The 25,850-nt window shown below is 36.5% G+C and overlaps 1 protein-coding gene across 1 annotated transcript in view; it reads left to right on the plus strand.

The window, feature by feature from the left end:
* Positions 1-25,850, plus strand: part of TENM1 (teneurin transmembrane protein 1) — a 938,436-nt gene that overhangs the window by 628,428 nt on the left and 284,158 nt on the right. Inside the window, exon 9 of the mRNA XM_036443384.2 lies at positions 7,425-7,577. Within this exon, the coding sequence (XP_036299277.1) occupies positions 7,425-7,577 (153 nt within the window). The remainder of the gene's footprint in view (positions 1-7,424; positions 7,578-25,850) is intronic.

Below are 25,850 nucleotides of genomic sequence, written 5' to 3' on the forward strand. Positions count from 1 at the left end.
TGTTTTTATGTAATCCCATTTGTTTATTTTCTCCTTAGTTTCCTGTGCCCTAGAAGATGTATCTGTAATACATTGCTATGAGAGATGTCTGAGATTTAACTGCCTATGGTTTCTTCTAAGATTTTTATAGTTTCCCAATTTACATTTACGTCTTTTATCCATTTTGAGTTATTCTTGCATATGGTGTGAGATGGTGGTCTAGTTTCATTTTTTTGCATGTACCTGTCCAGTTTTCCCAACACAATTTATTGAAGATACTGTCTTCACTCATTGTATGCTCTTGCCTCTTTTGTCAAATATTAATTGAGCATAATGGCTTGGGTCAATTTCTGGTATCTCTGTTCTGTTCCACTGATCTCTATGTCTGTTCTTTTGCTAATACTAGGCTGTTTTGTGTACATTAGCTTTGTAGTATAACTTGATATCTGGTATTATGATTCCTCCAACTTTGTTCTTTCTCAAGATTGCAGTGACTATTCAGGGTCTTTTTGGTTCCATATAAATTCTTGTAGTGTTTGTTCTAAATCTTTAAAGTATGCCGTTGGTATTTTAATAGGGATTACATTGAATGTATAGATTGTTTCTGGGTAGTATGCACATTTTAATCATGTTGATTCTACCAGTCCATGAACATGGTATTTTCTTCCACTTGTTTATATCTTCCTATATCTCTTTTTTCAATGTCTTGTAGTTTTCTGAGTACAGATCTTTTGCCTCCTTGATTAAGTTTATTCCTAGGTATCTTACTTTTTATTGCAATGGTAAATGGGATTTTTTATTTGTTTGTTTCTCTTTCTGAGAGTTCGTTATTGGTGTCTAAAAATGCCATCAATTTCTGGGTGTTAATTTTGTATCCTGTACATTTCTGAATTAATTCATTAAATCTAGTAGTTTTTTGGTGGAGTCTTTAGGGTTTCCTAAGTATAATGTCATGTCATCTGTGAATAATAAGAGTTTTACTTCCTCCTTTCCAATTTGGATGCCTTTTAATTTTTTCTTCTTGTCTAATCACTAAGGCTAAGTCTTCCACTAATATATTGAATAATAATGGTAAGGACATCCCTGTTTTGTTCCTGTCCTTAGGGGAAATTATTTTAGTTTTTGACCATTGAATAAGATATTGGCTGTAGGTTTGTCATATATGGCCTTTATTATGTTGAAGTATGATTCCTCTATTTTCACTTTGCCACAAGTTTTTATCAGAAAAGGGTGTTGTATTTGTCAAAAGCTTTTTCTGCATCAATTTATATGATCATGTGATCTTTTGCCTTCTAATTTGTATATATGATATATCACATTTATTGGCCTGTGGATATTGTACCAGGCTTGCATCCCTGGAATAAATCTTACTTGGTCACAGTGTATGATCATTTTAATGTATTCCAGGATTCAATTTGCTAATATTTCATTGAAGATTTTAGCATCTATGTTCATTAGGAATATTGGCTTGTAATTCTCTTTCTCTGTGCTGTCTTTATCTGGTTTTGGAATTACGATAAAGCTAGCCTGGTAAAAAGATCTGGGAAGTGTTCCTTCCTCTTGGATTTTTTGGAATAGTTTGAAGACAATCAGTGTTAGTTCTTCTTTGAATGTTTAGTAAAACTTCCCTGTGATGCCATCCAGACCAGTGCTTTTGTTTGATGGTGGTTTTTTTTTTTTAATTACTGCTTCAATTTCATTAATAGTTATAGGCATATTAAAGTGTTCTGATTCTACATGATTGAGTTTTAGAAGGTTGTAGAGTTAAATGGTTTATTATCAGTTTTACTTGTTTTTTGAAGTAGGCCTATAGTGCTATGAACTTTCCTCTCAGAACTGATTTCACTGTGTTCCATAGATTTTGGGTTGTTGGGTGTTCATTTTCATTGGTTTCTAAGAAATGTTTTTATTTCTTCATTGATCTCATTGGTAGCCCATTGTTTAATAACATGCTATTTAGCCTCCATATGTTCGAATGTTTTGAGGTATTTTTATTGCAGTTGATTTCTAATTTCATGCCATTTGATCTGAGAATATGCTTAATATGATTTCAATCTTCTTGAACTTGTAGAGACTTAGTTTGTGTCCTAACATGTGGTCTGTTTTTGAAACTGTCCCATGTGCACTTGAGAAGAATGTATATTCTGTAGCTTTGGGGTAAAATGTTCTGTAAATGTCAATTGATTCCATCTGATCTAGGGAGTCATTTAGGATTACCGGTTCCTTGTTGATTTTTTGTCTAGAAGATCTATCCAATGATTTTGAAGTCTGGCACTATGATTGTATTGCTGTCCATCTCTCCTTTAAAATCTTCCAGAAGATTTTTTTATGTATCTGGATGCTCCTATTTTGGGTGTCTATATGTTGTTTACCAGAGTTATATCCTCTTATTGTATTGATCCATTTAGGATTATGAAATGGCCTTCATTGTCTTTTGTTATGGCTTTCACTTTGAAGTCTATTTTGTCAGATATAAGTATTGCTACCCCAGCTTTATTTTTTTTTCCATTTGTCTGAAAAAAATTTTTCATCTCTTCACTTTCATTTTGTGTGAGTCATTTATTTAGAGGTGAGTTTATTATAGACAGCATATATATAGATCATGTTTTCTTATCCATTTAGCTATTCTATGCCTTTTGATTAGAGCATTTAAGCCATTTACACTTAAGGTTATTATTGATAGTTATTATTTGTTGCCATTCTTTTTATGGCTGTGTTCTTCTCTTTCGCTCTCTTCTTCTTTTTACATCAGTCTCTTTAGCATTTCTTGGAGTGCTGATTTGGTGGTAATAAATTATTTTAGCCTTTTTACTCTGAGAAGCTCTTTATTTTATCTTTGATTTTGAATGATAGCCTTGCTGGATAGAGTGATCTTATGTTCAGTCACTTGGTTTTCATCTAGCGAGTATACTTCATGCCACTCCCTTTTGGCCCAAAGTTTTTCTATGGAGATATAAGCTAACAGTCTAATGGGAGCTCCCTTGTAAATAAGTTTCTGTCTCTCTTTTGCAGCCTTTAAGATTTTTTTTTCCTTTTGTCTTTAATGTTTCCCATTTAATAATTATGTGCCTAGATGTGTGTATTTTGTGGTTCATCTTGGCTGGGACTCTCTTTATTTCCCGAACTTAAGTGACTTTTTCCCTCACTATAAATTTTTTGCTATTATTTCTCCAAGCATAAATTTTCTCCTATTATTTCTCTATTCCTTGCTTGGATTTTTCTCCTTCTGGTATCTCTGCAATGCAAATTGTTGCATTTCATGTTGTTCCAAATCTCCATTACACTTTCTTCCTGCTTTAAAAATATTTTTCTGCTCCAAATGGGTGGGGTTTTTTTCTACTTTTTTTTCTTCTAATTAATTTATTTGGTCCCTATATTCTTATAGACTACTCTTGAATCCTTCCAGGGTGTTCTTTACTGAAGCTATGTCATTTCCAGTTGATTCTTATTTATTCTTTCAACCTCTCTTTTTATATTGGTGTAGCCCTCATTAAGTTCCTTAATATTCTTATTAATTTCCTTATAATTCTCATTAAGGTGCTTTTAGTTCTCACTTAATTTTTGAGCACCCTTATTACCATTACTCTGAATTTTTTATCTGACAAATTGCTTGCCTCCATTTCACTTAGTTCCTTTTCGGGTGATTCCTTCTTTTCTTTTATTTGGGGTGGGGGGCGTCATTTGTCTCCCCATTTTTTTCTGTCACTTTGTATTTGTTTCTATGTATTATTATAGATTAAACTGCTATGCCTCCCAGACTTTGTGCACAGTGGTCTTATGTAGTCATTGTTTTGTGAGACCCAGTGGTGCATTTTCTTAAATAGCCTGAGCTCGGGGCTCCAGGAAAATCTCTTGATTCAGTTATATGTATTCTGTTGCAGTTGGGTCTTGAATATTATTGTCTCATTCATGGATGGAATCTCCTCACAGGCTGGCTGACTATGTGGCTCACCGCTGACCATGTCAAACAAGCTGTTGTGGAGGTGCAGTCTCTGGGTATTTTCTGTCCTTCCTTGATATGTCTCCTCCTTGGCTAGATCTTAGTTGATAATTCCAGGTGCATTTTCTCCAATTTAGTTGTATTTCCAGTCTGGCCTTGGGATGAGGTGAACAACAGGTCTGTCTATTTAGCTGCCATTTTCCCTCCGTAGATGAATGATTTTTAAATAATCTATTTGGCTGGCTTTCCTGTTCTTGGTTGCTAATTCATATACTATATACGAGTGCTAGTCATACAAATTAGCACCTTTTATTCTGCCTAAACACATAAAGAAAAATATAAGATGTCTTATGAACAAATGCAGTTATTTTTCTTTAGGTAAGATTTGTTTAATATTGAAAATTGCAATGAGAAAACAAATAAAAAGATTCCCCCAACTTTCATCCTTGGAACCATTTTCTCCTAACATTCTCTTCCTTCTTTTACCCTAGTAACTTCAATTATTGCCTCTGTGCATATATGACTCTGCAGTCTTGCTCTAGCCTTAATATTTCTCCAGAACTTCAAGCCTCCAAAACTGTGTTTAACATGACTATCTGGATAACCCATCGATCCCTGGAACTCAGAATCTCCAAAGATGGATTCATTGCATTTCTCCCATCACCCCATCCTGCCCAAAATCAACTAATTATTGATAATCACATGTCCAGTACTATTTGCAGCTGGTGCTCAGCTATATCTGGAGTTCTTTAACTATATTAATGGTTCTACCATCATTTCAGTTATGCAGGCCCCAAACCTTAAACATTTGGATTTCTTTCCCTCACTTTTTTTCTATGCCTACCCCACACACCTACACATAAGCATGAGCATGCAGGAACACGCACACACACAAACGCAGATGCAGAGCTTGTTGCCAAATGTTGAGATAACATTCATGTAATTTCTCCTTAAGGAATCACCTTTGCTTTTGCACTGCCACTGCTCTATTTGAAACACTCATTCCTCACCTTGATTATTGTAATGCCTTCCCAATTTGTGCTGTTGTCAAATCTTTAGGCCTCATATTCATTCTTCTTCACACTACTACAGGATTTATCTTTCTACAAAAGGTGCTCTGATGATATATCGATAATTTATTTGCCTAGAAACCATCAGTGTCCCCATTGCTATCAAATTAATCTTTCTAAAGTAAACTGATTGTATCACTCATCTGTTTAGAAAATAGCAATGCCTGCCCGTTTCCTAGTAAATAGAATCCAAATATCTTGTGTGGCATTCAGTGTCCTCCACAATAGAGCCCTAAACTATCCTTCCAGCCTTAACTTCCACTACCATCTACATATAGCTAAATTCAGACTCAACCCCAGCAACTTGCTTTACCTCAGAGACAACTCATGCATTACAAAGTCATTTTTTGTACAACCTGCCTTTTTGCCCCTCCATTGTTGCCTCCTGTCAAAACCCTACACATCCTTCAAGTTCTATCATTATATCATCTGTGATCAGCCCAACCAAATTTAATCTGCTATTCTTTTAATCCATTTTTTTAAAAAAACAAAAATTTCTTTTTCCCCCTCTATGGCAAACATTACACATATTCATTGGAGAAAAAAAAAGATAATACAGAAATCATAAAGAAGATAATAAAAACCCTCCATCAGCCAGCCTTATCTGTTATCATGTTGGGATATATCCCCCAGCCTTTTTTTTTCCAGACATGAACACATTTACACACACACACACACACACACACACACACTATAGATTGTACTATTCATACTATTTAGTAGCCTGATGGTTTTCATTTGATGCATTATAAACATTTACCATGGCATTACATAGTCTTCTGCAACATGATTTACTAGCCATGTAATCTTATATTATTTATAATATCACCATTATTTAATTAATCTCTTTTTTATGAATACTTGGATTGATCCTAACTTGGTACTAGTTTTTAAATATTGCAATAAATAGCTTTGTAATTTGATACACATTCATAGTAAATTCATCAAAATTTTTGGAAAGAAGGGTAAGCCAAGTTTTTAAGATATTTTTTAAAATATACTTTTTATTGATTTCAGAGAGGAAGTGAAAGGGAGACATACAGAAACATCAATGATGAGAGAGAGAGAATCATGGATCAGCTGCCTCCTGAATGCTCACTCTGAGGATCAAGCCAGCAACCTGGGCATGTGCCCTGACCGGGAATCAAACTGTGACTTCCTGGTTCATAGGTCAGTTCTCAACCACTGAGCCATACTAGCTGGGCTAAGATATATTTTTTGAATAGTGCCATAGTGCCTTCCCAAAAGGCACTTTTAAAAAATGTGACTATCAAGCCCTGGCTGTGTGCTCAGTGGTTAGAGTGCCAGCATGCACATCAAAGGGTGATGAGTTCTATTCCCAGTCAAGGGCACACACCTGGATTACAGGTTAGATCCCTGGCCCCAGTCAGGGTGTCAACTAATCAACGTGTTTTTCTCTCTCTTTTTACTCTTTCTTTTCTTCCCTCCTTCCATCTCTTCTCTTTCTTTCCTTCTCTCCCTCCTTCCTTTCTACTCTTTAAAAAAAAATCAGTGGAAAAATATCCTTGTGTGGGGATCAGCAAATATCCTATATAATAAAGAGGTAATATGCAAATTGACCATCACTCCAACATACAAGATGGCCACCCCATCTAGTCAAAGTAGCCACCCCCATGTGGACACAAGATGGCTGGCAGGGGAGGAAAGTTGTGGATGATCAGGCCAGCAGGGGAGAGCAGTTGGGGGGGACCCAGGCTGCAGGGGAAGGCAGTTGGGGGGGACCAGGCCTGCAGGGGAGGGCAGTTAGGGGGGACCAGACCAGCAGGGCAGGTTAGTTAGGGGTGACCAGGCTGGAAGGGGAGGGAAGTTAGGGGCAATCGGGCTGGCAGGGGAGGGCAGTTAGGGGTGACCAGGCCAGCAGGGGATGGCAGTTAGGGGCAATTGGGCCAGCAGGGGAGCAGTTAGGCATTGATCAGGCTGGCATGGAAGTGGTTAGGGGTAATCAGACTGGCAGGCAGAAGTGGTTAGGGGCAATCAGTCAGGCAGGCAGGCAAGTGGTTGGGAGCCAGCAGTCCTGGATTGTGAGAGGGATGCCTGACTGCCCCTTTTGGCCCGATCCCACCAGGTTCAGGCCTAAATTGGCAGTCAGGCATCCCTCGAAGGGTCTCAGATTGGAGAGGGTACAGGCTAGGCTGAGGGACACATACACACACACACACCCCTCCATGCATGAATTTTATGCACTGGGTGTCTAGTAATAATATAAAAGAATACTATCCAGCTTCTAATCCTTAAAGTTTAATAATAGCTATTTAGAAAAATAGCTACAGGTATGATGTAGATATATAATCCAAATTGGTTGGACTAACTATAAGAAAACTGATCATGACATTTTTAGGTTCAAAGGAACAGCTGGTTTAGAGACCTTCTCAGTGAGTCTGGAATAAGTTCATGTATGGCTTGTTTTCTTGCAGCAGTACATTTGTTCGGCCTGACTTGGCAGTTGCAACCAGTTGAAGGACAGCTCTATGAAAACGGAGTTAGCAAAGGGAACAGAGGGACCGAATCCATGGATACTACTTACTCTCCAATTGGAGGAAAAGTTTCCGATAAATCAGAGAAAAAAGGTACAGTGATCAAAGTGATGGGTTGATTATTGATTACTTTTCATCTAATTTGGTAATTAGAACCAAATCTGGGATGGGTTAACTTCACATTAAAATTCTCGAACACTTGAAAGAGGTATTCTATGTGGACAGAATAAATACATGTAAATGCCTTCTGAAAGCAAATTTTCCTTTCTCTAGTGCCTTGAGTATAAACCAATTAAACTTTTCAAATATGTGGCAATTTTAAAAATAGATAAATATTTACTAGATGGAGATTTCAATAGAATGGAAATTGCATTTCACATATAACTACCCTGAAGCAACATGGGATTTTGATTAAGTTCTCTGTGCCCAATCCCAGCATTTATATATAACATTTTACAAAAGGTATATGGAAATTTCTTCTTTTTATAATAAGAAAAAGCCTTTTTATGCTTAATATAAAGTGAATGTTTATGTCAAAGTGTGGGGACATGAATTTTTTTCTAGTTAGGGAACATGAATTCTTCCTGGTTGGAGAAAAGAAAAAAGCTCTTTGAGTACTGAATTGTTAAATTTAAACAACATAAGCTTGAACTGCCTGACTTATTTACAATAAATGCCACAATACCAGCACTCCCAACATCTTATTCACATTGAATGAACTTAGTATCCTATATAATAAAGAACTAATATACAAATGGTCATCACGCCCTCATACCATCACACTATAATGGCTCAGGCACTCAACACTTGGGAGAGAGGAATGGGACCAGCCAGGCACAAATGAGCTCATGAGAGAGGAATGAGGAATAGCCAGGTTGCAGCCCAAGAGAGGGACAAGCCACCTGTCCTGTAGTCCCGGGTGTCAGTGGCTGGAGCTAAGGCTCGGGAGAGGGACAAGCTGCAGTTCTGGGAGTCAGCAGTTTTGGGAGCCAGCAGCTGGGGCTGTGGCCTGGGAGAGGGACAAGCTGCCCACCCTGCAGTTCCAGGTGCCTGCAGCTGTAGCCCAGGTGAAGCCACCTGCCCACAGTCCCCTTGTGGCTGTAACAACCCAGGGGAAGCTGGCTCAGGTCCTGGTGCCTGCGGCTGGCCAGAGGGATGAAAGCCTGGGTCCCAGGTGCCTGCAATCGGCTGGAGGAGGGAATCCTGTGTCCCAAGTGTGGGGTGAGGCAGAAGCAGTTAGAGGTGATCAGGCCAGCAGGGGAACACTTAAGGATGATCAGGCCAGTAGGGGAGCAGTTAGGGGAGATCAGGAAGGCAGGCAGAGGTAGTTAGAGGTGATCAGGCAAACAGTCAGGTGAGCGGTTAGGAACCAGCAGTCCCAAATTGCAAGAAGCAGTCAGACATCCCTTGAGGGGGTCCTGGATTGGGGAGGGTGCAGGCTGGGCTGAGGGACCCCACATGCATTAATTTTATGTTCTGGGTCTCTAGTTAATATATAAGCATTTAAAATAGCTGTAAGTTTTTATTATGATTTCTCTTGAAATAGGATTCAGTACAGAGGGACTCTAGCCATGTTCAATCCAAAAAGTAGATGTCGGAAACAAAATGTATAGCCTGCACTATCCTAAATATTTTTATGATATCATATACATGGTGTCCCCAAAAATGTATGCACGCTTTAGCAACTGATAGCTCTTACATTTTAAAAATGAAATGTATTTTAATAAGTACTTCCTTCATAATTATTCCAAGTCTGTATACATTTTGCAAGACACCCTCATATAAGTTAATGAATAATCCAAACCTACCCTCAAAAAGCTTACAATTTTATAGGGGTAAGAAAGTTTTATTTTGGTTCACTAGTTCCAAATAAATTATTTTGTAGTTGTTTGGGTTGCCACTCATTACTTGTGTTTTTTTCATTTCTTTGGGTGAGGGAAGGGGGTCATTCATGGGTTTTGTTCTGTTTTATTTTTGTTTGCTTTTGAAAAAGTAACTGGCTTTGGTCTGTGCTTCAGTTAAAATTAATACTCAGGTTTAGGAAAATGTTATGGTTTGTTTTAGTTTTCAATTCATGATGCAGTTTGCTTTATTTAGAAATATTGTTTCTAGCCTGGACTGACATTTCCTAACAATTTTACTGTTGCTATGAGAGGGGCTGATGGGTAGTATAAGGGTCACAGATGGCAGAGGGAAGGGTCTCAATACATTTGGTCTTGGACTTTTTCTCCCTTCTCTCCTACTATTCAATTTCTTCTTATCTACAAGTACAAGAGCCACCACTTGATATCATTTCTTGCCATTCATACTGAAAATTATGAATTATCTGTTTGAGGAAATTTAAACATTCAGGATAGCTGAAGATTATCACATAGCTTTGAAAGGCTTCAGCCAGGCCTCCCCAAGATGTGCCATTGGGCATGTGGATTATTTTGAGCTGAAGGCAATTGAGACCCTTCAGCCTCAAGAAAAATTTTTACCTCTCCCTTAGAGATTTAAAATTTGTTCTCCCTTAGAGAATTTAAATTTGAGGCCTAGCTCATAATATGAGTTATCATCAGAAATAACTTTTTATGACCTATCTATAGGGCAGAGCAAATGTCTAATTTCTGAACATCTGCTCTTCTTGTCATACTGCAAATTACCCTCTTCCCCTCTGAAGCTTCAGGGCATCCTACCTCTCTCTCCCTTAGCTCAGTATATCATACACCTTGCTTTCCCTTATGTCTCTGAACCTTTCCTGTAGCTAGGGCTCCCATACATACCTAATTAATTAAATCTCGTTATTTCCTCTTGTTAATCAGTCTCATGTAGACTTAATTATTAGACCAGCCTAAAGAAGCTAGAAAGGAAATTCTATACACATATTTTTAATGTGGTATGACAATTTTCATAAAGAAAAATATTTTTTAAGTTTCTGCTCAATTATATCAACACATGGGCTGGCCAAACTGATTTCAATTTAATACTTTATTAAGACAATTTATTAAGAGTTAATGCCATATATACCAAGTTGTTATGTTAAACGTATCTTTCATGGAAGTCTAAGCAAGCCTTAACTATAACTATACATTATCCTTTGCTATATTAGTTCTTCATTATATATTACTTACCAAGTTAAAACAGTGCTTCTCTTCCATTTGCTATATGTATATTAACCAAACCTTGTAAAAGATGTACTATAAGGCGATTTTCAATGATCAGATGTCTCCTTTTGTGATTTTCTAGCATCACACCTCCCATAAGCTTGTCTTAGTGCTGCTGTATGAATTAAAATATAAAACTAAAAACCAGAACATTCTTTTTACATTGTTTTCTTTATTCTCCTAGAGAATTTGGCATTGTAATACTGTAATTAAGAGTCTGGACTCTGGAGTCAGAAAGATCTGATGTTGAATATTGACACTGCCATTTATTGGCTATCCAATTCAGACTGTTAATTCACACAACCTCCCTGAACCAGTATTCTCATCTATAACATAATAATAATAATAATAATAATAATAATAATAATAGTACCTGTCTCATATGGGGGTTTCGAGGAATAGTGAGACAATGGAAGTAAAGCATATAGCACAGTGACCGGCACATTGTTTTAGTTAGCAGTAATTATTATTGGGCCAAATGATTGGAAAATGACTTTGAGTTTATTGACATCCTATTAGGCAGACCCTACTATCAAACTGGCATCAAATTTTCCATAAATGACAGCCTTCCTGGAATTTAGATGTTTCTTTAAAGTATGATCTCTACTTACTAATTTAATATCTATTATTTTTTAATTTTTATCACCTTTATCATCAGAGTAGTAGAATGGAAAAGTAATCAAATTCTACTGCAATTGGTTCTCTGTTAACTGTAGTTACATGTATCTGCTTCTCATTAGGAAAATAAAGAATTTTCTCACCACTTAGTTTTCCAAATAAAAGAAAAAAATAATATTTTATGATAGACATTGAGTATGCTAAAATGTTTTCATTTATTTGAATAATTTAAATTTAATTTCCAAAAGAAGATATAAATCACAACCACATTTTTGGATCTACCAGAAAAATCAGTTGTCTATTATTTGATAAACATTTATAGAATTGAAAGAATTGTACTAAAACAGCCTGTACTACCTTAAAATTTTACAAACTGCTCAAAACTAACTCTTTTATAACTGCTAAGAATTATATGAAAACTACTTTAAACAAAGAGAAGGATATGAACAAATAATAAAAGATATATCCTAGGCTTGAGTCATGTAGTATCCACAAATTGAACTAAAAATAATTGCGATGTAATTTTTCAACAAGCATACAATGTTAAAATCTTAAAGATTAGTGAGTCCAACATTCTTATTTAAAGATGAAGAAACTGAGGTCCAGGCAAGTCAAAAACACACAGAGAAATCTGGAACTAGAACCCAGGACTTGTGGTTTCCCCTCTTCTGTTTTTTTTCATCTGTTCTTAAAATAATATAATATAATTAAATATAAATTGTGTTATGAACTGGGAAACTTTCCTTCTTAGTTCTTCTGTTTGTTCAAATAATTGAAACAACAGATTAACAGGAGAAAATAAAAATTTAATACATAGGCATGGAGAATTTATGTAAGCATGAAAATTCTAACGACAGGCAAAATGAGGTATATATGTCATTCAGAACTAAGGAGGGCTCAGTAAGGCAATTCACAAGGAGATAAAAAGAGGTAATATTTATTAAACAACTGTATAGTGGACTATCTTGAAACAATGGGACACAGAGATGACTTTGATCACTTTAAGGTTCCTCTCTCTCCAACTGTATCTGTATTTCAGCAGGTTCCAACAAAGAGGATTGGTTTGTGTTTGGTCTTGGCCCTCAGTAAACAATAGAGTCCTGTGCAATTCTTATGAGAATCCTGAGAGAATGGACAGATAGCTTTTTCTAATAAGTAATATGGGAAAGTGTTTTATTAATTTAGTTATTTTTGTTTGTTTTGTATAACCATTTCATAAAACAGAAAAGGCTGGAAGAATTTCAGGAATGGGGAAAGGTTAAGGGGATTTCTTAATCAACACTCTTTTCCAGGAGCATAGGGCTTACTGTAGGTAAGGTATAGATAGCATTGTATCTGAATAAGGAGCACACTTATTAAGTAGTTGAGGGTACTGCATTCCTGCAGGTTGATTCCATAATAGAACACAGTGAACATGAAGAGTGGGTGAAGAGACAGAGAACTAAGAATACTAAAGACAGCCTTTACTTCCTTTACAATTTTTGCAAAACGCTGGCCTTGGAGGAAACTGGAATTCCTTTTGAATTTATCCTACAGATCTATCTCCATGAAGTTGACAAAAAATGACATTTTCTAGTTAGTGTCTGCTGAATATATGATCATGTAAATAAACATATTTTTGTAGCCTGTCATGAAGATGCTTTAGTGAAGACCAAGTTAGTGACTATAACTTCACACTTCTTGGCTCCATCTTCTAATCTTAAAAATACAGGAGTTGGCTCTGTAGGAGAGGAAAAATAAATTTTTTCTCTACCCATTTGGGTTACTGGCTAAGATACCTCCCTTCTCCCTCACCCCTGTAATAAAAGCACTGAGAAAGAAAACAGAAGTTCAGTAACATGCATACCTCTTGTATACATGGGAAATGTGCAGGCTAACTGAGTAACTCTCCACCATCATCTTCAATACCATCTCCAGCTAAAGACAAAGGAAAATGTTGGAAGGGGGGTAGGGGGGAGCCAGTTATGGAAAATTATAAGACAAAGCACTGTAAAGGGAGTAATGTTGTTATGTAGATTTTAAGTCATTTACTTCTCTATCTATAAGAGTTTCTAGAAACTTAGAATTATCTTGCACTTCCTGAAACAGAGAAACACCACTTATAAATGGAGATTTCCCTTATTAGCATAAATGTCTCCTTTAAAAGGGTAACTTCTGAGTTTTCTGAGCTTCTCCTATGTAAGCTATCTCTTTTCAGCTCCCAATAATCCTTATACCTCAGAGACAAATTTGGGGGTGGCAAATTATGCTCCCCTTCAACAAGCAAGCCTTTTGAATGTGGTAGAGGGACAATGAAACACTTTTTGCAAATTACATCCTATCAGGAGATTATAACTATAGAATAGATAAGAGCCACATTTCTCTTGATAACATGGAGCGAGGGCAGATTCCTGCCACACTTCTCCTTCCTTTCCCCTTTTATTTCCTCATTCTCCATTCTCTTCCCAGCTGCTAAGGCTTTGACAAATGCTGGGTGAAGCTCAGTAGGACTAGCTCATTGCTAAGGTGTATACATTGTGAGTCAGTGAATTCAACATCTGCCATTAAGGAAATGTAATTAGCTATTCAAATAAAAGTAGATGTATTTTTGCAAAAAAGCTATACTCCTGGAAAATGGTTGAACTGTATATTTGTAGAATTTGTAAACCACACTTGCCATTTAAAGTACTTGTAGAGAATTCTGTTGTAATTCAAATAATTAATTCCCAGTTTTATGCCTTATAAATTTGGATTTTGACATGTATGTAACAATAACAGTCTGCACTTAGAGAGTATTTACAATTTCAAAATACTTTAATAGTTTTTATCCACATAACAGTTTTATGCTGTAATAGCTAATTGTTAGCCTTGCTTTACAGTTGAAAAGGAAAACGCAAGAAGGTTAAGTGACTTGCCTTCAGTAATAGACTTTAACTACAGGCAGGGCTGAGATTAGAATCCAGTCACTCCTTACTGTTAGCTCAGCACACATTTTTGTGCCTTTTAAAAAAAAATTTTTTTCTAAAGGCCAGTTGTTTTAGAAACAGCTGTCTTGATTAAGGATCTCAACGCATATAGTCAAATACATATCCCTTCTCTAAGAGTACTTTGCAAATCTTATATTTTCAAAACCAAAGACCTAGGTTAAGCAAACACTTTTTTCCTACTTAATACAGAACACACACACACACACACACACACACACTCAAGCAAGCACACGCTGCTTAATTTTTGGCTTTTTAAAAAAACCTACAACCTAATTACAGGCAACTTATACAATTTAATAAAAGGAAGATAAATGATCCAATAAAAAAAAATGGGCAACGGACCTAAATACAATAGAATCTTTTCGAAAGAAGACAGAAGGAAGGCCAAGAGACATTTGAAAAAATACTCAAAGTCAATAATTATCCCAGAGATACAAATCAAAACGACAATGAGGTACCATCTCACACCTGTCAAAATGCCTATTGTCAACAAATCAATAGAGGACAAGTGTTGGTGAGGATGGGAAGAAAAAGGAACCCTAGTGCATTGTTGGTGGGAATGCAGACTGGTGCAGCCACTGTGGAGAACAGAATGGAGCTTCCTCAAAAAACTAAAAATGGAACTCCCATTTGACCCTGTAATCCCACTCCTAGAAATATATCCCAAGAAACTGAAAACACCGATCAGAAAAGATATATACACCCCTATGTTCATAGCAGCACAATTTACAATAGCTAAGATTTGGAAACAGCCTAGGTGCCCATCAGCAGATGATTGGATCAGAAAACTGTGGTACACCTACACAATGGAATACTATGCTGCCATAAAAAATAAGGAATTCTTACCATTTGCAGCAACCTGGATGGAACTGGAGAACATCATGCTAAGTGAAATAAGCCAGTCAATGAAAGAAAAATACCACATGATCTCACTTTTTCTATGGATAATAAAGAACATTATAAAATGATGAACAAAAAGATAGGTACAGAGACAGTGAAGCATCAAACAGACTGTCAAATTACAGCGGGAAGGTTAGGGAGAGGTGCGGGAGATAAGAGATCAACTGAAGGTATTAGAAATGAAAATTAATTTTCTACAGTAAAAATTTTCTAGATGTAATTTACTTACCAAAGGACTTGTATGCATGCAGATGAGCATAACCAATGGATGCAAAACACTGGGAGGGTGAGGGCATCTATGGGAGTAGGGTGGAGGGACAATGGTAAGATATGTGCATGTATAATACCTTAATAAAAAATGGGGAAAAAATAAAAATAAATAAAAACCTACAACCTAATTACAAAGGAGGCAATTTATGCAATGACAGTTGTGGACCTCGAATAAGAGGTTGAATTCTAAATTTACTTATAATCTTTAGTAGATAAAAATTCACTTATTTCATGATACTATATCATAAGTCAAGAACTGCACCAACCCCACCCAACTAATGATTGTGTGTTTAAATGGAAGAATGTCCCACAGTATAATCCTGTGATTCTCCAATATTGGCTCATAGGAATGTGGATATTAAAATGCACTCAGCTACCTTTGAATCAACCCATAGTTTCAGTATATTTTACTTAAGGGGTATTAAAGCCCAGGACATTGTGGTAGAATTGGGAATAATTCATACAAGCACAACAAACCACATTAATAAAATAGTAGTAGTGCACTAACAAAGACAACAGTGTTGAGAGTGTAACATTATTTTTAAACATTGATGGCAAATTACAGTAAATGTTTCCTATAATGCTATATAGATGTTTTCTAACACAAGGTTTCAGGGGGCCTAGCTAGTGTACCGCAGCTTGTTTTCAACTATATTAAATCACTTTATCAATATACTTCAGTTTTAACAAAAGCTTTTCTAAAGCATGCTGGAGACCTTACTTCTAAAACAGAAAGTTCACTATGCTAAAAGGCAAACTTATTTACGATATAAAAAATTCATGTTAAATGTTTCTAGTCATGTATGTTTAATGTTTCATTCTTGTTTTATTTTAATCTTCATTTTACTTTTTTTAAATTAATAAACACATTTCCTGTGATGCCATAAGAAATGTGTCTACCTTGTGGTACCTCTGACCCAATAGTCTACATCTGACAGGAGAACTAAGGGGGTGTATTATAGAATAGCATATTTATCCTCCTAGACTTCAAAAGCTGGAGGATCTGCCTGGCCGATGTTTCTCAGTAGTCGAGTGTCAACCTATGAACCAGGAGATCATAGATTGATTACAAGTCAGGGCATATGCCCAGTCACAGGCTCAATCCCTGGTTTGGGGCATGCAGAAGGCAACTGATCCACGATTTTCTCTCATCATTGATGTTTCTATCTCTCTCTCCTTCTCTCTTCCTTTTTCTGAAATCAATGAAAAAACAGATATAGTTTTAAAAGCTAGGGATCTTAACATAACATCCTTATAACATCTTATTTTTATTAAGAACCAGGCCACTGTAGAAAATTATCAGCCATGTATATGTCTAATTATGTTGCGTATATATTTATATCTCTCAGATTCTATTACTTTTGGGGGAATTTCAAACATTTACTAGTTTGTTTGTTTTTTCATGAAGTCAAAGGTGATTCTGGTATGTAAAATTTACTTTTGAGAATAAAATCCTAGAGTTCCTAGATTAAATGCCCAAGTCTGGTTTTCCCTCTCTACAACTTTGTCAATCTCATAGATAATAATCACATATCCTTTCTTTGCCTTCACCTTTCCAATATTAACAGCCTTTGGTTTTCCTTCTGTACTCTTCTTGTAACTCCTATATTCCCTTTGTCATTGTAGTTGCCTTTTTCTGTTTCTGTTATATATCTTACTGAAGGCATTCTGACCAGAACCATAAACAGATACCATCATCCCATTGTCAGTGGTTTAGGAAGAGAAAAGAAAAGTAAAAAATTTGAGCCATAAAGAAGTGATTTTTACCACCTCACCTCGGACATTTCATTAAAATAATATCAACGGGGAGGAGGGAAATCTTAATATTCAGAAACATAGCAGATCATCCTTTTTAATGCTATATTAGTCAAAGAGCTATTTTAACTGTATTGAGTACTTTGGAAGGTTAACAAATTAAGCAGAAGACATAAATTTTGCCCTTGAGAAAGTTCCCATTAAAAAGGACAGCTGGAAAAAATATGCCTGTGTACACACACACACAATGCAAAATATCATGCAACTGTTGTACAGAAAAAAATAAGATAGGTGATTAAGAGGCTTAAAAGAAAGAAGATGAAAAGATGACTGTTATTATAGAAGTAGTTTGAGCTGAGCCTTGAGAAAAAAGAAAAATTAATCTTAGTTGACCTTAAAGAGTGCATATTTAGGAGAATGAAATAATAGAATGGTAAGGGCGAAATGCAGATGGCAGTAGCTTAAGTGGTAAATGGATAATGAAACTATATAGGCAGCAGATGGAGAGAGTTTGGCAAAGAAGTTAAATGTATAACTAGATGAAGTGGCAGTTGGGTCCTTTTGTTCTTTTTCTTTTTTTTTTTCTTTCTTTTTTTTTAAAGAAGAGAGGTCTAACTGAAACCGGTTTGGCTCAGTGGATAGAGTGTCGGTCTGTGGACTGAAAGGTCCCAGGTTCGATTGTAGTCAAGGGCATGTACATTGGTTGCTGGCACATCCCTAGTGGGGGGTGTGCAGGAGGCAGCTGGTCGATGTTTCTCTCTCATCGATGTTTCTAGCTCTCTATCCCTCTCTCCCTTCCTCTCTGTAAAAAATCAATAAAATACATTTTTTAAAAATTAAAAAAAAAGAAGAGAGGTCTGTGCTTGTTTGAAGAAAATAAGATGAACTTATTCATCTAGGGGAAATGGTGAACAGCATAGACTGATGAACAAGAACAGACCCAGAGATAAGGAGCCATGGGTCAGACTGTTGGACCTCAAAGGGAGGGTGAGGATAAAAGGGAGAGATCAACCAATGGACTTATGTGCACACATATAAGCCTAACCAGTGATCAAGGACAATAGGGGGGTGGGGGCATTAGTGGGGGGGGTATTGGAATGGGGGGCTGAGAACAAATATGTGATACCTTAATCAATAAAGAAATTAATTTTTTAAAAAAGAATATGAGTGAGGATGCAAAGGTATGCAAAAAAAAAAAAAAATAGAAAGGGAGACATGGAGGATGCTAGTAAGAAAGGGCATGTGAACGGACCAGAGTCCCTGGGCAGGAGAGAAGAGGAAGGAGGAGCCTCAGAGATAAAATTGGACACCAAATTATATGGCACACTGAGTATGAAAGTGGTATTTTGATATTACAGAAATCAGAGATAGGGGCTCAAAGAGAGGACACAATAAATGTTTAATAAATGCTATAATCTATTTTGATTATTGTTACTCTTGTTTTTTTTGTTAATCCTCACTCAAGGATATTTTCCCAGTGATTTTTAGAGAGAGTGGAAGAGAGGAGGAGAGACAGAGAAATCCATCAATGTGAGAGAGACACATCAATTGGCTGCCTTCCACATGAGCCCTGACCAGGGCCAGGGATCAACCCTGCAACCTAGGTATATGCCCTTGATCAGAATCGAACCCAGGACCCTTCACTCCACAGACCTACCCTCTATCCACTGAGCCAAACCGATTAGGGCTACTCTTTTTATTATTATTACTGTCTGTAATGGGTTTTATTTGTAAGAAGTTTTAATTTTATATTATTAAAGATTTTCTGAGTTCTGAAAAAGTAGAAACCAAAGGCTGTAGTAATATGACAATCCATGACAATTGGCTGCCTCTCTTTTCTGAAGCCTGGCACAAGAAGAAACTAGTATACAACCCTCTCATTACCCTCAATTCTAGGATAAGTGGGTTAGAATATATTATCTTGATTAAATGAGTAGTAAGTTGATGTCAAGAGTTTGGACTGCCCTGTCCTCTGGGGATCCATTCTAAGATACAAAAGGATGTGCTGGATACATTGATCTAAAGATCAATGACCAGCCTTCCCGCCACCACCCCAAATCTAGAATGATTTTATTATAATAATCTACATATGACAAATATCTAACATTGTATAAAATATAGAAAATAGGCATTGCTGCTATGTACTACCAATTAAACATTCTAAAAGGACCAGCCAGGAGATAGTCCAGCTAGTCTAGGTAACAAACAGGTGACCTTCTAAAACACTTGGAAACACATTAACATTCTTGTGACATGTTATGAAAGTGTGTGTGTGTGTGTGTGTGTGTGTGTGTGTGTATGTGTGTGTGTGTATAGGTGTGTGGACTATGCATGTCAATATATAACTTCTAACCATGTTTTTTGTAATATCTTTGTTGAGAGGTAATTTTACATACAATATAATTCACCAATTTAAAGTGTACAATTCGCCGAAACCGTTTTTGGCTCAGTGGATAGAGCACCAGCCTGCGGACTCAAGGGTCCCAGGTTCAATTCCGGTCAAGGGCATGTACCTTGGTTGCGAGCACATCCCTGGTAGGGGGTGTTTAAGAGGCGGCTGATCAATGTTTCTCATCGATGTTTCTGACTTTCTATCCCTCTCCCTTGCTCTCTGTGAAAAATCAAATAAATATATATTTTTTTAAAAAAAATAAATAAAGTGTACAACTCATTGATTCTTAGTATATTCAGAGTTATGTAGCTATCACCATTATTTAATTGGTATTTTCATCATACCAAAAAGAAAGCTCATAGTCTTTGGCAGTCATTCCATATTCTCACCTCTTTCAGCCCCTGGCAACCACCAGTCTCCTTTATGTTTTTATATATTTTTACATTTCATATAATGTGTAGCCATTTGTCTCTGGCTTCTTTCACTTTGCATAATGTTTACAAGGTTTGTCCATGTTGTAGTATGTATCAGTATTCCTTTTTATGACTGCATACTATTCCATTGTATGGGTATACCACCTTTCAGTTATCTATTCACCAGTTAATAGATCTTTTCTGAATTTTCACTTTTTTGAGCTATTATCAATAATGCTACTATGAATATTTATGTAAAAGTTTTTTTTAGAACATCTGTTTTCAATTGTTTTTTATATATACTAAGGTGTGGAATGGCTAGGTCATATGGTGATTCTATGTTTAATTTTTTTTAAATCTGCCAAACTATTTTCCAAAGAAGTTGCAACATTTTACATTTCCACTAGCAGTGAATGAGGGTAACTGTTTCTCCACATCCTTTTCAACACCTCTTACTGTCCTTGGTTTTTACTTTAGCCTAGTGGGTGTGAAGTGGTATCTCATTGTGGATTTAATTTGTTGAAATTTTGATGGGGGATTGCATTCAATATGTAGATCAGTGTGGTAAATATTACTAACTTAACAATAGTAAAATGTTTGATCCATGAGCATAGATGTCTTTCTATTTATTTAGATCTTCTTTAATTTATTTCAATGATGTTTTATATTTCTCAGTGTACAAGTCTTATAACTTATTTTATTAAATGTACCCCTAAATTTTTTTTGTTTTTGTTTTTTAATCCTCACCCAAAGATGCATTTTCAATGAGTTTATTTATTTATTTATTTATTTATTTATTTTTTTAAACATATTTTATTGATTTTGTACAGAGAGGAAGGGAGAGAGATAGAGAGTTAGAAACATCGATGAGAGAGAGAGTCATCGATCAGCTGCCTCTTGCACACCCCCTACTGGGGATATGCCCACAACCAAGGTACATGCCCTTGACCGGAATCGAACCTGGGACCTTTCAGTCCCCAAGCCGACGCTCTATCCATTGAGCCAAACCAGTCTCGGCTCAATGAGTTTTTTTAGACTGAGAGAAAGAAGGAGAGAGAAAAACATCAATATGTGAGAAAAATTTGAATTGGCTGCTTCCCATATGCACCCTTACTGGGGATCAAACCTGCTTCTTTTTGATGTACAGGATGACTCCAACCAACTGAGCTACCCAGCCATGGATCTATCCCTAAGTTTTTAATTCCTTTTTGATAATATTATAAATGAATTTTTTTCTATTTTTGAATGCTTTTGAATTTTTCATTGCATATATCCATATTCATAACATTTTGAATATTATTTTTGCATATGGCAATATTATTTCTAAGAAGGTATTTTATTCCATGTTGACCCATGACTCTGAGTATATGTTTAGACATACAACAATGTGATGATAAATTTGAGTTTTATGTCAATTCTAGTTTCACCAAAGAAATTCAAAAAGATTGGCTACTTCCTATGCCATTTTTAATCAGCATACTGAGGTTTTGCAAACATAATTTATATTTCACTGTGTGAGATTATATATCAAGTCAGGAGAGCCTAAAATTTGAAAACTAATTTTTGTGAATGCTGTACTATTTAACAGTTAATAGAACACATCAGAAGAACTGGGAAACCTTAAATGTTTTAGGGAATGGAAGTTCTTGCAATGAAATTCTTCTCAAAGGGGAATTATGTGGGGGTTTTGGAATATGTGTGTGTGTTTTTTTGTTTTTGTTTTTTTAATCCTCACCCAAGGATATTTTCCCCATTGATTTCTAGAGAAAATGGAAGGGAGGAAGAAGGGGGAAGAGAGAGAGAAACATTGACATGAGATACATTGATTAGTTGCCTCTGGCACACACCTCTACTGGGGCTGGGGAAGCTTCAATTGAGGTAAATGCCCTTAACCAGGAATGGAACCTGAGATCTTTTGGTAGGTAGGCTGTTGCTGTAACCAATGGTCCAAATTGGCCAAGACATGTCTTTTAAATCATATGTTCAAGAAATAGATATACAGAGTTAAAATGTAATTCAAAATTGGTCCTATCTTAAGGTTTAGATTTTTACAATTCCATTTCACTTCTGACTGAGAAGATGTATATATACATTACTAGATAAGCTACTGACCTGATTTTAAGTCTTTCAATGTCTGTACATAACTCTCTACACTGACACACTAATGTATTTCTCAATACATTAATGAACTTTTTTATAAAATCAGCTATCTATTTTCAGTGTAAGACAGAGGAATTTTTATTTCTAAACATATTTTATTCACAGTTAATTCCCAAAGGTCTTTGTGTGCAGATGGTTTCAATTCTTACTCCTACCATACCTTGTGCTGAAATGTCAAAATAACTTATCAACATTACATAATAAATTATCATGATTACTATTTTATTAATTCACACAAACAGTATTTACCAAGTACCTACTATATACAAGGTTAATTCCTCCTTTTCTTTTTCCCGCCTACTCCTGGGCTATATGAGTATGAAAAGCTATGTGTAATACACAATCTGGAATATCTGTTCCTGAAGAATTGAGAGTTAAATACATATTTCTCTTCAACAGTTCATATAAGGAAAATTTTACAAGGCCACATAGATGGAAGGGGAATAGGTTTTCACTGTTCTTTTTTCATCTCCACTGCTTTTGATTATAGGAAGTATAGGTTGATTTCACTTCCCTGTTTTGTTTCAAGCACTGACATTCTAAATTTCACAAAGACTTGTCCTTGTGAAATGATTATTATATTTGAAGGAACAGAGAGGATGGTATGTAAAACATGAAACACACTAGGACTAACTCTGGTGAAAGACCATACCAAAGCCATACCAAGTCTTTTGGAAATTTTGAATGTACCATAGGGTTACATGTAGGGGAAATATGATCTGAAGGTGTGTTTATTTGGACAATGTTTACTTTATTTTTAAAGCAGTATCTTCTTAGCTTAGTTAATTTTTATGAAATTAGAAAATGTTTTTAGAAGACTACTAAGATTGTTGTCATGGACTACAGCTTTTAAGCCTAGTGATTTTTATACAAGTACCTGATAGTGAAATCTTTTTCATGACCATGTATCTTTTACTAATGTTCCACTGAGTACATGTTGCACAAAATCATTAGATGCAACATGTCTAGCTATATTAAGTAGGAAAAATATATCCAGAATATAGTCATTTACCAACTATTTGGTAAAGACTATCTACTGAGTGGCCAGAGTATTATAATCTCTGAACACATAATAATCTGGCCACTCAGTATATATCCTACATAATAAAAGGCTAATATACAAATTGTCCCCTTAACCAGAAGTTCGACCAGCAAGCAGGCCAGTTAATCGCCCATGTCCCCTCCCCCTGGCCAGGCTAGCTGGACCCCACCTATGCATGAATTCATGCACTGGGATACACACACAAGCGTGCCCGCGCGCGCGCACACACACACACACACACACACTTAGTGGCCAAATTATTATGCATTCAGAGATCATAATAATCTGGCTCTTCAGTGTATATACATATAAAAGCCTAAGAGACCATTTGACCATTCAACCATCTAACCGGTAGCTATGACACACAATGACCAGAGGGCAGATGCTCTGACTGGTAGCTATGATGCACACTGACCACCAGGGGGCAGATGCTCAATGCAGGAGCTGCCAAGTTGTGGTGATTTGGCAACTGCAGTTCTTGGTTGATGCACCTGGAACCAGAAAGGAGGGAGCCCAATTTCAGGGTGCGTCACCTAAGAACTGACCTCTCACAATCCAGAACCTCTCAGGGGGTGTTGAAGAGCTGATTTTTGCCTGATCCCCACAGGCCAGGCCGAGGGACCTCATAGGTATATGAATCCATGCACCAGGCCTCTAGTGTTATCCTATATAAGAAAAGGGTAATATGCAAATAGACAAAATGGCAGAACAACCAAACAACCAATCAAAGCATAATATGCTAATGATATGCTAAGGCTGCTCAACCACTATCTATGACATGCACTGACCACCATGTGGCATATGCTCCAACTGGTAGGTTAGCTTGCTGCTGGGGTCCAGCCCAATCCGGACTGAGCGAGATGGTCCAACATGCCCTGAAAACCTCCCATGGTCTATCCCCAGCCTGATCATGTACAGGTGAGGTCCTTCAGCCTGGCCTGGCCCTCTTGCAATCTGGGACCCCTCAGGGGATATCAGAGAGCCAGTTCCAGCCCGATCCCACTCCCCTTGAGAGGGTGCCAGATGCAGGGCTCATGGCTAGCAATCACTGCTGCAACAGTGTTAGCCTTTCTGGATGGAGACTGATTGGGCGTGAGCCTGCGACAGGCACAGTGGTGCCAAGATGAGCAGGAGTAGCAGGTAGGAGCTGCAGGCAGCATTGAACTGCGGGTTTCAGCCCAATCCCTGCAGGCTACCCAGAGGAACCCCACCTGTGCACAAATTCATGCACCAGACCCCTAGTTAATAATAATTTCATTAGTATTCAGGTATGTGTATGAGTCTAGATATAATAAAGCCTTGGGTTAGTCAATAACAGCCATTACATGCAACGTCTGTCACCAATTCCAGGCCCGTATATTTACCTTCCAGGTGGCTTGATCTTTTCTTCTTGAACTTAACTTACATCAGTTAATTTGCCATCCTTTATCATAGCCTGTCTGCCATTGTTTTTCCCCACTCATCAACTGATGCTATATTATAACTAAAAAAGAGAATGCTTTGCTCAAACTAAATTTATGGATATTAGTAAGACTGTGATAACTACAGTACTGCAAAGTATGATATTATCTGTGGCTCTGTGCAATTCATCTTGGATTTGTGCAAGGAAGTTACTAGAGAATGCAATATTTCTGGGCCTTCTGATATGCTTCAGTAAAATGAGTGGTTAAATGACAGTCAAAACACGAATATTATAAAAACTGTATCTTAGAACTGCAATATTTTAACTTTGCTGCTGCCAATTTGTAAATGAAGGATCAAAGTTAATGGTAAGTTTGGCCAAAATTATTCCAGTTACCTATATTGATGCAGAATTTCTTCCTAAAATCACATTCCATGCTGTTTTTCTGCATGAAACTTTTTCCTCTTTAGTGTCCCACTTTAAGCTACATTAAGAAAATAATGAAATGATAAAGGAACTAATCATCACTACAGTGTAATTCATAACTAATTTTAGGAGAAGATAAAATGGAGCCAGCTATTTAGTGACATAAACTACTAACAAGGAGATACCTTCCTTTCTGATGCACTAAGCTCCAAAAGGTTAGAGACTGCAAAATGTTCCATCTGCAAGCTGTGAGAATTTCTCTAATACCAAAATGCTGCAACTTACCAAAAATAGCTTGGTTTTCTATTTTTATTTAAATTATATCCGCATGTTCATTCATGTTGTCATTTCTCTTCGCCTACCTTGCCTTAACTATGATGCAAGCTCTCAAAGGGTAAGACCATCTTCTGTTAAAATTATTTTCATAAATGTCTTACAATTATATGCTTCGGATATTTAGTAATGCTAATAACCAGGAAACTCCAGCAACATAATTTCACGAGTTTCGTTTGATTTAGTGAATAACATTTAAGTAGCCTCATTATGCAATATATGGTGCTATAAAGTCAGATGGAAGAGATAGTGTAGCATTTGGTAAAGCTCGTATATAAAGGTTAATGTCCATCAGCCAGTTTTGCCTTGATTTTTTAGAAATGACAGTGTCTGTATTCTGCAACACCTTTAAAATAATGTTTGCTAAACCTAAATCTTTTTAAATTGTTTTATATTTTTAATATTGTTTGCATGACCAAATGATGCATATTATGAAGTGATAAGAGCCCCCAATGAGGAAAGCACTTGAACAAACTGAACATTAAGTTGAGAAGTAAATGTCCATATAAACACAGACTTTTAATTGCCTGCTCATTGAAGACA

The sequence above is a fragment of the Pipistrellus kuhlii genome, unplaced genomic scaffold (assembly GCF_014108245.1).
Source record: "Pipistrellus kuhlii isolate mPipKuh1 unplaced genomic scaffold, mPipKuh1.p scaffold_m20_p_19, whole genome shotgun sequence".
NCBI classification, from domain to species: domain Eukaryota; kingdom Metazoa; phylum Chordata; class Mammalia; order Chiroptera; family Vespertilionidae; genus Pipistrellus; species Pipistrellus kuhlii.